Source organism: Mastigoproctus giganteus, chromosome 10, assembly GCF_048544385.1.
Source record: "Mastigoproctus giganteus isolate SK-2022 chromosome 10, ASM4854438v1, whole genome shotgun sequence".
Taxonomy (NCBI): domain Eukaryota; kingdom Metazoa; phylum Arthropoda; class Arachnida; order Uropygi; family Thelyphonidae; genus Mastigoproctus; species Mastigoproctus giganteus.
In genome coordinates, this window is record NC_143584.1 from 104,653,787 (window position 1) to 104,668,554 (window position 14,768).

At 37.3% G+C, this 14,768-nt stretch overlaps 1 protein-coding gene across 5 annotated transcripts in view; it reads right to left on the bottom strand.

Annotated features, from left to right (window-relative positions):
- Positions 1-14,768, bottom strand: part of LOC150079199 (kazrin-like) — a 358,730-nt gene that overhangs the window by 252,770 nt on the left and 91,192 nt on the right. For 4 of the 5 annotated variants that reach the window (XM_090382316.1, XM_090382315.1, XM_090382313.1 and 1 more), the window contains one exon: positions 13,075-13,221. The exons of the other annotated variant lie outside the window; for it this stretch is intronic. In XM_090382316.1, the coding sequence (XP_090238442.1) occupies positions 13,075-13,221 (147 nt within the window). The remainder of the gene's footprint in view (positions 1-13,074; positions 13,222-14,768) is intronic. 5 annotated transcript variants of the gene reach the window in all.

Below are 14,768 nucleotides of genomic sequence, written 5' to 3' on the forward strand. Positions count from 1 at the left end.
GCCTTATGTTCAGGACGATGTAGAGTTGTTGCCCATCCCAATCTCATACAGACTCGACCATCAAAAAAGTTCGGCAGCTGTTAATGGAAGATTGGAAGATAGGCACCAGTCTCTCCGAACAATAGCAGACCAGTTTAACATCAGAAAGGTTACAATGTGTTCAACTATCGAAGATTTTAAAAAAAGAAAAGTGTGCTAACACTTCATACCACATGCACTGATAGAATAGACAGAACAGAAGGATAAACGAGTTGCTGCATGTCAGGATTTGTTTGCAATGACAAAAAAGTGATCCAGACTTTTTTTTTTTTAAATCATAACTGGTGATGAATCATGGTGCTTTGTGTACAAACCCGAAACAAAAGACAATTGGCTGAATGGGTTGGAGAAAATCTGCCAAGGCCAAAGAAACTCCAGTTCCAAGTGTCATATGATGTTGGCAATATTTTTTTTTTTTTTTGGTTGCCAAGGAGTTGTGCACAAAGAATTTGTACTGGAAGGACAGACTTTCACCTCTGAATTTTACAGAGAAGCAACGGACAGAACTGTTGAAAGCATTTTGCCGTGTTAGGTTACATGCAGCCAAGTCAGGTGAGTTGATTGATTGATTTTGATTTTATTGGTGCAAAAGTCAGGTGAGTGGTTCTTGCTTCACGACAATGCATCTTCTTCAAGCAGTTTCGCACATGGAAGGGCATCACAGTGCTTCACCATCCCCCATATTTATCAGATTTGGCACCTACTGATTATTTTGTTCCCCAGAGTGAAATCCCACCCTTCAGGTGGGATTTCACAAAGCACCAGGATTCATTAACAGTTATGATTTTTTAAAAAAAAAGTCTGGATCACTTTTGAGCATATTGACAGCATTTCAGAGATCCAAACCAGTGTGACAAGGATGTTAAACAGGAGTCCACAAGATCAGTTCCACAGAGCCATCCAGAAACTATAAAAAAAAAAAAGGTAAAGGTAAACTGCAGCCATTATCAACCCACTGCAGGATGGAAGCCTCCTCAACAATTCATGCTAAGGGAAATGGACCATAATCTGCCATGCTGGTACAGTGCGAGTTGGCAGATCGCCATATTTAGCAGTCAGGGGCTTGAACCCCGGTCTATTCAAAGAGCATGTGCTACTGCACTCCTGCTCCTGACCACTCAGCTACGGAGGCTATACAACCATGCAAATCGGATGCATCGAGTTAAGAGGGATGTACTTTGAAGATTAAAATAATGGTAATAATTTTTTTTTCATTGAGATACGAATGTAAGCCTAAAACCTTTAGGCTTACATTCATATCTCAATTTTAGCTTAGCCTTAGAATTAAACTAAATTCTAAGGCTAAGCTAAAATTAAGATAATACCACATCCTAAATGGTCATCATTTCATAACTGTGTCAAGGGTACAGACTGATAACCAATCAGAGCAAATGACTCATGGCAAATTGTTTCAGTTCACCATATTATAGTTATACATCAACATGATGACAATTATTAAATATAAAATTTTTAAAGATTTAAAGCATCCTTAGTCCTGTTTTTTGACATTTTACAAAAGTATATACTCAGTGATCACCGAATTATGACCATCCCATCCATTATGGACTATGCCACATAGCTCATAGTATAAAAAGCTGAACAGCTTCATATGTCTTCAAACAGGCCTATGGGGCTGGGAAATTCCATACTGCAATAATTACACTCAAACACCAGCCAAGCGATTAAAAATTTTACTATAAAATAAAATAAAATAAAAAATAAAATATAATAAAATACTATAATACAAATATCGGGAGACTAAACTATTACAATAAAATAAAATAAGTAATGATAAAACAATTAAAAATAATGCTAAAATCGTTAAAATTTACTAAAATACCGAAGCTTTCGGAGACTGCGGTCTCCTTTTTCAACAATGTACTATTACTGCAGTGACACATCCTTAAGTAGCAGGCCCATGGCACTCAAACACATGATTCACCAGGCACATGGTCGGCATTCCCCACATGCGCATCGGAAACAGAAGTGGCTCGGGAGCGTGTCAAATGGAACCGGTCATTCCGTCTGAGGACAACTGCCTCAAACAGGGGGTGTAAACGCATATCCCTGACCCTGTTAATAGCATTATGATTGAATGAACCGATTCGCAAGCTCTCGAGCCACTTGCGTTCCCAAAATCCATGGGCACGGTCAGTAATGACCGCGTCCTCAGGGGAGATCCGATGGTGCTTCTCCCAGAAATGCTCTGCCACAGCAGACCTTGCAGTCTTAATAGTGGTCATGTGCTCCCCCACATAACACTCCTCACAATCCGGGCACTTGATCTCATAGACCAGTGGTCCCAAACTGGCAGCCCGCGGGCCGCATCCGGTCCCCGAAGCAATTTTACACGGCCCGCGAATAAATTTCAATTATGTATTTGTTGTAAATACGGCGCTTATAATTTTAGAGACATAGAGATATGGACTGAGCTTATGTGCGCGACTGCTATTGAAGGAAAAAGAGAGAGAATGAATAGGTTGGGGCTTTGTCTTTGTCACTGTATGTCAGGCCACATGATTGGGGTAAGGTGGGAGAACGTCCCACGTTGATACAATCAGTAAATTTAGTTCGCCAGCCGACAGTTGGTGGCGCTTCAGTATTCTAGTGTTTCCGATTTTTTCTATTGAGTTGGTACTTCTGATATATATTTTCCTTGAGTCAGTCACTAGTTGGTTAGCTGGATGCACAGCTGCGCAGTTCATATTGCTATATAGATGGAGACAAACTAACGTACGGCCCGTCAGCTGCTTTCAGATCGTGCATTCGGCCCGCATGCAATTTGAGACCACTGTCATAGACCACACTACTAGTAGAGTCTTGGGCTATGGGATCTTTGACTTGGGACACCACTGTGTGCAACCTCCATCCCGGAAGTTGCACACAGCGGATCTGACACTCCCGCAATGCCCGTACAACGCGTTCTAAAAGGCCCAGATAGTAAGGAATGTATGCGGTAGCCACAGAGGCAGGCGACTCCCTACGATTGGACTCTACCCTATTAATATATTTGTCTAAGACCCTCTGGGGGTACCCACACTTGCTGAGGTCTGCTGTGACTCTACAAATTTCCATTTCCTTATCCTTGAGGGGTACTACAGTGGGTCCACACCCTATTCAACAACGCCCAGGCTACACTATTCTTATGTTGATAAGCCTGTGCCGAGCTGTAATGAACATACTGGCTACGGCACATTGGCTTTCTATAGATTGTTGTCTTTATTCTAGGCCCATCTCTGCTAACCAGGACATCCAGAAACGGGAGGGTCCCAGCTTTTTCCACCTACGAGGTAAATTGTATAAATGGGGAGAAGCTATTAAGTAAATTGAGCACTTCATCTTCCTTCCCCTTTTTTATAATGGTGAATGATCGTCCACATATCTCCTCCACTCGTGCATGGGGAAATCCAACTGATGAAACACCCTGGTTTCTAGTTCCTCCATGGCCAAATTGGCCACAATGGCACTGATGGGGGAACCCATGGCCGTGCCATGGATCTGCTTGTACATAACATTTTGAAAAATCATGGTAGTGCTAGCGAGGCAGAACTCTACGCCTTTACAGATATCATCGATACTTAATAAACATCTAGCACTTAAGGTATCATCCTGTTCCAAGGCCAATTTTACACAATGCACCCCATGTCGTTTCTGGATGTCCTAGTTAGCAGAGATGAGCCTAGAATAAAGACAACATATCCCAAATGACTATGTGCTGCACTCTCAGATGTATGGAGTTCCACAGCAGATGATCCAAGAGATACCATGATCAGATAAGTCCAACTACCAGGTGCAACACACTGATAGAGACAGCTTTGTGTGTGGCACAAGCAACACGTCCATGGGTGGATGGTGACCTGCAGGTATGGGAGGTACCCATATCTGCAGGGCACCATGCATTTTTCTCGAGTTGTGACTCAGTATCTAACTAGAAGGTATGGTCAATGGTGGATAGGTAGAGATGGGCTTGTAATGTGGCCTCCTAGATCACCAGACTTAAATCCTATGGATTTTTGTATCTGAGATCATGTAAAAAGCTTGGTGTACACTTCTGACATTAACACAGTTGACGAATTGCAGCATCAGGTTGAAGGAGCCTTTCAGCAAATCAGAAATGACCCAGGAATGCCTGAGAGGATTCACAACTCAATGCAGAGAAGACTACAATGCTGCATACAGCATTTTGAACACCTTTTGTAACATCCTGTAACATCTGTAAAATCATGTGGTGTTGAAACCAAAAATTATAAATGTATTATCTTATGTTTAATAAAACCACCCTAAGCAAAGGATTCACAGCTTTTTGCTAAACTAGTGCTCCCAATAGTCAGTGGCAGATCTTAACAGAAAATGTGCATTATCTTGAAAACTGTTCATTTGCGGCCCAATGTTCACTGGGACTTTATTGCTTATTTTAGTTTGTACTTTTCACCTTTAAATTATTAACCATCATTTTTGAAACACCCTGCACAGAAAACATTGAGTGCATAGACCATTAAATACAAAATACATAACATAAGAATATACACTGAACTGCATAATTATACATTGAATTGAACTGAATAAGAACATACATTGATCGGGACTCAGGTTATAATAGAAGTAGCATTGGCCACCCATCATGGAGTATTCTTTTTCTATATTGTCAATCTTGACTAAACTTGTTGAAGGCAATCCTGGAGGTGTGATAACATCTGCTGAGGAAGAAACCAGTCAGACAAGTGAAGGCATGTCTGAAGAGGGCATATCTGTGGAGTTGTTCACAAATGCAAGCAACTCTGCAGCTATGCTTGCATCCTTTCTTGACTTCCATCCTTTCTTGTGGAAGTTGATAGCCTAAATAAATTTAAGGCTGAGCTGGACAGGTATTTGGAACGGAGGGGTGAAACAGGAACGGGGCGCCTCCGTAGCCAGGTGAGTAGGAGCAGCAGTGCGTAGCACACGCTTCTTGATTAGACCGAGGTTCGAGCCTGTGACCACCAAATACGGAGGATGCGGAAAGGTCAGGTAATGACCACCGCAAATCCCCGGAGCAATATGGCCTTAGTTGCTAATGCTCCTAAAAACCAAATAACAAACAAACAAATGGGAACGTTTTTTTTTTTTTTTTTTTTTTTTTTTTTGGCTGATGCTGCATAAGCTTGCTGTCTTGCATCATATGCCTCTATTAATGCTAATGCTAAAGTTTTCCTTTAGCCAGCGGGTGGTTGATTGCTGGAACAAACTTCCATCTATCATTGTAGAAGTTAATAGCTTAAACAGATTCAAGGTAGAACTAGACAAACATTTGGAGCAAGTGGATGGGTGAAATGAGAAGGAGGGGGGTGTTATTTTTATTTTTTTTTTTTTGGCTGATGCTATATAAACTTGCTTTCTTGCATCATGTGCCCTTGCTAATGCTACTCCAACAACTCAAATAACCTACTTTTACAACTGATGGGAAGTTTAGTATTTAGAAGGTGAGGATAAGGTTTTTAGCAAATATTTTTTTAGTTGACTATTCCTTTTGCTTGTACAACATTTTTATCAATGAGTTCTTGAATAATTTCTTCTGATACACTTAGGAGGTTCCACTCAAGAATGACTCCTCCTTTGAATGTTTTTAATAAGCCATGTGATGTTACCTGCACTGGAATAATTCCAAAGGAGGAGATTTTCATAAGTCTCATAGCATAAAAATGTCATATCACTTTGACTAATAGGTCACCAGATCTTAATTTGTGTGCCATCTTAAGAGGACTAACAACATTGTTAATACATTTCTGAATCAAAAACAGAGATAATTTGTTTAATGGTTTATCTTTCGAAAAATGCAGTATGAAAAAGAAAGAAAGTGATTGCAGTTGGATTTACATTTTCCCCTGTCATTTGGCACTGCAAATGATTAAGACCTACTTGCCTGTGTGACTGATCAGAACAGAACAAACCATGATGAGATATGTAGAGCCCATTGTTACTCCTTTTAGCTTTGGGAAGAGGGGGCTTTTTTCAGATTGCTGACCTCACGGTGTGCGGGTGTGGAGTCAAGAGATATGCTACCTGAAAATTTTCAGAAAATTAAAGAGTAGTATATTTCAACCAATCAGCAATACATAACAAGTTGAATCTTCACAAACACTAGGAGTAGCACTTTTGAAGGTTCCACTTGGATGGGATCACTTTTTGAAAGCTGTTAATGGAACTTTCTTATTTCTTAAAAATTGTTTTTGTTATCTTCTGTTTAAAATTAGTAATTCATTACTGCTTGTGTTTATTTGATAAACTGGGAATTTGTTCTTGCTTGCCCTGTGAAGATAGTTAAAAAACCAAAGTCAAATTCTGTTGCCATTGTGTTGTTATCGATAAAAGAATGGTCAAATTCTGCTGCTGTTGATACATACTGATATGAGAATGATACAGCTACTGATTGGTGGCTTTCTATGTAATTTTGTAGGTGTGTAATATTAGAAGTGTTTTTATTAGCATCATAAACTAAAAAATTTATAGCAATATAAAATTTGATTTTATAACATGGCTATATCACAGTACAAAAAACAATTTAAAATAGCACAGTTTGTACTACTGTCAAATAAGTGGGATTAGTGTAGCAGTATTATTTTCATTCTCATAGTTTAATGTGTTATATTTAAATTAAATTTAGATTAAAATCAATACATCAGACTACAACAGTGAAGCAAAAAAGCTCAAATAGCAAGAATGCCCGGATTTGTGCGAGAACCACCAAGGCCAGCCAGAATTATATTATATACTCTACTTTTTCTCTTTTCACAAAGGTTCCTTTAGCAGGACATGGCACAGCCAAAGGGATGTCTTTGGCTGTGTGTGTTCGGTGCAAAGGGCATCAGGAAGTTTGCATAAATTCAGCATTCAGATGGGCTTATTGAGTACGTGAATAATATGCTTGATGGGTCTCTTTACATTCTCCACAGCAGAGCTCCTTGATCCCACAGGAGGTAGCTATAGTTGCAGATGGCTATCAGAGAAACAGGACATATACTGTTCAAAAAGAACAGGTTGCACAGAACCAGTGTTTATCTGCCAAGAGCAAAAGTGAATGACATTTTAGAGAAGCTATCATCTTTTAAGGGCATAGCTGATGAAAGTGTTGCACAAGTTGCTTAATAATAATATTAAGTGTTGCAGATCTGAGGTTCTACTTAACAATTACATGCAATGCTCAGAAAAAGTCAACTTAGGATTAAACTTGAAGGGTCAGCAATTCTACAAACACACAATAGGAGGGAGTACATCATGAAAGCCTTGTCAATCAATTTTGGCCATAGAGAGAGGTTGTGCAAGGGGCAGGACTTTCCTCAGCATGGTCTGGGCTACCAAACCCTGTAAAAATAGGAGAGACTGTTTTGACAGCGATGGGGAGGGATACACATAAATAGCAGGGGTGTAGGAATATTTGCTGATGATAATGAGGCAGTCTTGCTGATAACTCAACAGCATCAGCAAATAAAACTGCTATCACAGGAAGATACACAGAATAATAGATTAATGGCAGCCATAAACAGGTGTGTAAGTGATTCTTTTGCACGTGATTGCTTTTCAGACTGCTGCATGTTCCAACATACTATTGGAACATGCAGCAGTCTGAAAAGCAAAGTGTCAAGGACACCTCGCTTTTCAGCCTGATGCACATTCCAAATACAAGAGATTACAATGCCTGCTGTGGGTCATTATGAGACAAGCAAATACATGGGATGGGGAAGGTTACTAAATGCAAAAATAGGTGAAAGTATATTTTGCATGTACACTAATGGTAGAAGCATAGTAAATAAAGTTGATGAATTTCAAGTTCAGTGTTAAGTAATCGAATGCAGACATTGTAGGGATATCAAAGATAGTGTTACTCATTAACACGTGCAGAATTTGAATATGGGGAGTAATATGTATTCAGAAAGAGCAAACAGAATGAAGGGGGGGGGGATGGGTTTATGCCTTTAGTCAAGAAATGCCGAAAATCTAAAACAATGAATCTAGTTAATATGGGTGGCAGCCAGTGCAATGTTGAGTCAGCTTGATGACTCAACATCTGGGAAACCAAAAATGAAAGTAGGAGTGCATTACAGGCCTAATGACTGTGATGACATAACAGCCAACTGTACAGAAAAATAGATCGGGCCATAAATCACAATGTCTCGCAATGAGGGATTTTAACTTTCCAAATATTGACTGAAACTTGTGGGTTGGTCACTCAAACACTAGCAAGACTTCTGTGGATTTACTGATTATTACATTCTACATCAGCATGTTAGAGAGGAAATAAGAAAGAGCAATATTCTTGATCAGTCATTAGAAGGAAATAAGAGAGAACAATATTCTTAATCTGATTATCAGCAGTAATTCTTCATGAATTAAGAATTTGCATATAAAAGGAACCACTAGGTGACAGTGTTCACAGGATATTGATGTGGGATTTACTTAAAGAAGTAACTACCATCAGGGATAAAAAAGGGTAAAGATAACAGTTTCTGCTTTTGTAAAAGAGACTACTGATGATATTACCAACAGCAAATTCTAAATGGTAAGTATTCAGAGAAGTAACCATAGAAGCACCAGGTTTCTTGTATCAACTAAAATATACTGTTCAAGACTTGCACCTAAATGATGCCAGACGAACTGATGAGGCTTGTGGCAGAGAAAAAAAAACATGGTATGTGTATAAAATATCAGATAATAAAGAATCCTACAGTATATATAAACTAATCTACAATCAAGTAACAAAGGAGTTAGGCAAGTCCAGGTAGATTATGAGAAGTCTACTGCAAAGAATGTAAAGAAAAGCAGCAAAGACCTCTTTATTTATGTAAACACTAGGAGAAAAGGAATTGATCGCATTAGTCCAAGAGATATGAATAGTTTAATTGTCAATGATCCTGCTCTTGTTGGTATTCTGCATCACACATTAAAAATTTTTTAGGGTTGGAGGTAACAAAAGTGTATCAAATTCTAACGGGAGTTAAATTACTTTGTGATAACTGAGAGAAATGTGAAAGAGAAATTGTTGAAACTAAATGCAAGAGAGCCACCTAGGGTGGATGAGATCTATCCAATTATGTTATAGGAAGCAGCAAAGGAGGTAAACACACCTTTTTCCATGACTGGATTCAAGGGAGATACCTATGGACTGGAGATGTGTAAATGTATCTCCAATTCACAAAGGGGGGGAGATCAAAGGGAGAAGTGAGTAATTGCAGACCTGTATGTTGACTTCTATCCCAGAGAAAATATGCAGGTAGCTACTGGTTAAAGAAGTAATTCAGGACTATATAGACAGGTATGCAGTTATACTGTAGTCACATCAAGGATTTATTAAGAGACAGTATTGTCTGACCAGTCAGATTGGATACTATAATACATTACCAAAGGAATAATGCAAAAAATAAGTTTGACATCATGTACTACAGAAAAGCATTTGATAAAGCTGCACATTAAAGACTACTATACAAATTGGAGCAGAGTGGGTATTAAAGTCTAGTTACTGCTATGAATAAAGGGATGAATTAGTGGGGAGAGATAGAGTGGTTATCCATGGGCACTGCTCATCTTGGACTAACTTTTATTAGTGGAATCCACCAGGGTTCAGTGCTGGGCCCATTGTTGTTTTCTATATTTATTAATAATATTGATAAAAACATATCAGGCTTAATGTCCAAATCTGCAAATGATGTGAAGGTTGGCAGAGTGGTTAATCACAGTAATCAGGTTACGCTACTGACAAGGTCTAGAAAAATTAGGCAATAGACTGAGAAGTGACAAATGAAGTTTAATTCATATACACAACAGTACTAAACATGTGTAGCAGTAATCTCATATTAATGCTCCAAATGTATGGTGCATTAATCTGGGTTAATGGAGAAAGTAAAATGACCTGTGTAGTGAAATTGTGTAGTCAGATAGAAAGTTCACTGAGAAGTGCAGAAAGGCTGCCAGGAAAACTCATGGGGTTTTGAAATTTAAATTGAGGAAGGATGGCTGTAATATGCATAAATTTGCCTTTGGCTGGCAGGTAGATAACTGTTGAAACAAATTTCCATCTGATGTTGCAGAAATGGATGAAATTTAAGGAAGAACTGGAAAATCAATTAAAGGGGATGAACAAGAGACATAGGAAGGATTATTGTTGTTTGGATTTTTTTTTTTTTTTTTTACTGATACTGTGTAAGCTGCTTTCTCACATTGTTTTCCACTACTCATTTAAATACTAATTTTAATTCACAATAAGTCACTATTTAATAACTAGAAAATAATTGTTCACAACTGTTCGGCACTCAGGACTTGTATAATAAGACGTCCGATGTCTATCTGTGGGATGCCTGTTCAAAGTTGCAAATAGATTGTACACATTGTTAGTAAAAACCAATTGTAATTACTATTATCTCTGTGTTGGTTGTTATGACAACAAAGGCTGAAAAAGGGGGCTCTGTTTCACCACAAAGATATCTCTTGCATGGGAATAACCATCTCCATTCTTATGAATGATATTAATGCTATACAAGAAAGTCTTCATTCGCCTTTAGGTATGTTTCTAGCAGGGAAATGCAAACTGGTTAATGTTTTTGTAGGAGTGCCTTATCAGCATTATTTTATTTTATTGCCCACAACAATTCCACTCAGGAAATTTAGTCATTATTTTGGCTTAACAGAAGGCTGTCCAATTTCTCAAGAGATGTGGGTTTTATGTTTTCTCAGTCCCAGTTTCATATTTTGTTGAAAAGAATGGTTGGTGTCCTGTGTGCCCACATCAATTTTTCTTATTCCTCCAATTGCACTTGGGTTTTCCAAGAAAAACCCAAATTTTAGTACAAGTGAAGCATAAGAGGAAACAGATATAGAAATGGCAGCTGACAAGACTTTTTTTTGTGCAGGTTTTTCACACCTCAGTATGCAGAATGCTATGGGGGGGGGGGGGAATCACTCTCAGCAGAATAGTTATTTCAGTTTATGCTACAATGGGAAGGTTCCCTGCAATCTTTTTAGCATGTGTGAGCTTATTATTATTTATTATTAATAAATAGTAATAACTTATTACTATTTATTATGTTACCTTATATTTTGGTATTTCACTTTTTTTGTAAGGAATATTATGACACTGATATTGGATGTATGAAAAAGATTGCAGCAAGTAAGAATTACAGGTAATAAAGGGGAGATACATTCTCATGGACAAATTTTTGGGATCACCAAAAATTAAAATTTAAGCCTCACTTAATCAGTCATTAAAAACAAAAATTTAAACAAATCAGTATTAAATCAGAAAGGCAATGAATATGAATACACGCAGGTTTAAATACTGTATTGTAAAAATTTATTATTTTCATACCGAAGTCATACCAAATGAATCATGTTTTAAGAAGGCCAACGATGATATCTTAGCACTTTATCCAACATCAACAAAATTTTGAATCCATATTTTCAAGCTTGCAGCATTCCTTAAATTCATTAAGCAGTTTTGCAATAAACCATTTGCTAAAAATTGGTCCTGAAATTCAGCTCTTTTTCACAAACCTCCAATAAACAGAAAGGGATAATTTCAGAAAGCTCTTTAATGCCCATGGATTTTCAGCATGATAGATCACAACAGAGTTTAATTTTGTGTCACCATCTGCATTCTACCTATCAACTGTTAAACAATCCTTTGCTGCTTAAATCCTGGCACCCTTTGTTTGTCACGCAATGTGGATGCTTTTGTGGGCATCCTTTTCTAAAACAAACCTCATGATGAGACAGGTTTGTTTTCATTGAGTTAAACATTTGCTTCAATATATAACTACCATCTAAAATTATTTTTTTAAGTATTTTAATAAATGCACTTGAAAAGGAAGGAAAAAAAATTATTCTGTGGCCACCATATTTCAATTGGTCACTTCTCCCATTATGTTGTGAAGCTGGATCAGCAAGTATGCACAGTGTATCCTTATGACAATCAGTCCTATCACTCAAAAGCCAGTCCTATTTTAAAAATCATGTTAAACTGAATTCATGCTGAAGGCTAAGTGCATATGGTCATAATGGGAGCAGTGAAAATACTCAGCTGTGATTGAATGAGGAGGTACTGGTGAAAAGTAAGATTAGGTTTCGTGGTGGGAACTAAATCCCACATCCCCATGCGTTTGCTACTCACTCCTTCAGTTTTTAGTTCAAAACAGATTTCCTCTTCGGGCTGCTTCAAGACTGTTCTATCTCAGGTCACCTCAGAATGAGTTTACTGTCTTGTGGGGGTGTTACCATAACGGTCACTCGCATAAACAGAGGTGACTTGGAGGAGCTGTTCCAAATGTTTCTCACTTATAGTCCCTACATGGATGTCGTCAAAATGAAGATATTTAGGAGAGCCTACCAACCCTTCCAAACCCTTTTGGATGAAGAAGGTGACATTCACATATGGAATTTTCACTATGATATCAGATATCAAGGTGCTGGATCTTATCTAACTTCCAATCCTCTTTTCTGAAGTGACAGAGTATCATAAGCAACATTATTTTCTGATCAGGACCTTATTACGTTCCCAGAAGATTTACATTATCATGATTCGCAGTAAAATTGTTGGTTCAGTGCATGGGTTCCCCACCCAACAGAGCCCAAAGGGAAGTACTCCACTACTCAGCAAGCAATAAATGCACTTGAAAGACAAGTCAACCCATGCACAATACATGCACCTCAGTAAATCAAAATGCTATCCTTTGGGCCATGAGGATAGAGGTCAAGCAATTATGATGGAGAGAGAGAGAGAGAGAGAGAGAGAGAGAGAGAGAGAGAGAGAGAGAGAGAGAGAGAGAGAGAGAGAGAGAAAGTACTAAAGAAAAATTATGTTTAAAAAAGGAACAAGATTATACGTTTTTTTTTTTGACATTCATTTTTTTTCTTTATTCTGGCAAACCTTAGGATTACCTTCAAAAATTCTCTGCTGAACTGTGAATCTGTCCATATTGCAATAATAAGAGCTCTAGCATATTTCAAAAGAAAACATTTTAATTCAGACAACCACATTTCTATTTATCACTTAGCTACATTTATATAACTCACTGCTCCCAGCTCCTCCTGAAGATGTGAAATTTGAGCTTCTTTCAACCCAAGTTGTGCACTTAATGCAACAGATCGTTCTGCTTCATCACGTGCATGTTTCAAGATGTTCCACTTTTCATGCTCTGATTCTTCCCTTTCTCTTACAAGCTGAAATAAATCAAAATATTTCCCTCCATAAGCAAATTGTTTAAATCAACTTATATAAAAAAGAAATACACAAAATATAGCTATGAACTCCATCAAAATTTAACTCTGTCCTTCTTTACCTCCCTTTTGTCTTTTGATTAGAAAGTAGTGATCAACGTCTTATACAATAGCTATAAAATAAGTACTAAATTCATTTCAAGAAACTGCTTTTACTTAAGTACATCCATTAATAAAGATTACTTTTATTCCTGCCTAGGGATATTTCTGCCTGAGTATTTACTATGAGCCATCAAGGACAAGCAAAAATACAAGTATCAATATCCCCTCACTATTAAGAAACAATGAATATTGAGGTAGCCCAGCTTTAGTGCTATTCCAAATCATTTGAAAAATTTTTTTAATCAAATATCCTGAAAAAGATGTACTGTATATAAATAGCATAATGTTTTCATTTAGCATCCATTGCTATCCTTCATTTCTAGTTCTATATAAAGCATGACCTCATTCACTATTTGGTACATCAATTTTTTATGCATATGCATGGAGGTGGGTCCTCATGGGAAAAGCAATAAATGGACTGCATAATGGTTACTAGGAGCAAAAACAGGTACATGTATACCTCCTTGCAACATCTTGTGAGGAAGACAAATCTGTGCTAATTCCTACTAAAACTCTGACAACCAGCATCCTTAATAAAGTATTTAATCATATCAATATAATAAACATTGAAATAGAAATTAGTGACCCTTTTAGTTGAGGGGTTCAAAAGTGATAAGAAATTTGGACAACATCATGAGATGTTATAAAGAAATTTTTAATATGAAGAGGAAGGCAGCTAAACAAAGAACTTTGGACAACTTCTTCAACTGTACTGGTGCAGTTGAAGAAGTACTAATTTTCATCTGCACTAATGCAGATGAAAATCAAGGAGATGTCATCCATCACCATTAATTAAAAATGATCTAGTAATAATATTGATTGTTTAAATTTAATTCAAATGTATATAGACAATGAAGAATAAATTTTAAAAAAATGATTTTAAATGTTTGAAATTTGTTCCACCACTATATGTTCATTAATCGACACTATTTGATGAAACCAATTAATGTCAATTAGCGGGAAGATGACTGTATATTACAATATTGAGCTTATGTTATATGTATTATGTTATCGAGTTTATGTTATACCATTAAAACTTGTAAAGTTAAGTAATTATAATAGCTAATCAATAAATAAAAGTAATATGTAGATGTATTTACATAACTTGGGGAGAAAAAAGTAAGCTGGCAGAAACTATAAAACTAGTGCAATGCTGGGTCAGTTTAGTGCAATGTAAGTACTGGAGAAATAAAAATGAGAGTAGGAGCATGTTATAGGCATGTGAGATCAGTATAAGGAACAACGGTACACACAAACAGAGTGGACCGGTAAATCAGATTGTCTTATAATGAAGGATTTTATACTTCCAGATATTAAACAGAACTTGTTGGATGGTCTCTCAACTTTTGTGAATTTATTGACCATTTTCTACATCAGCATAACAGAAT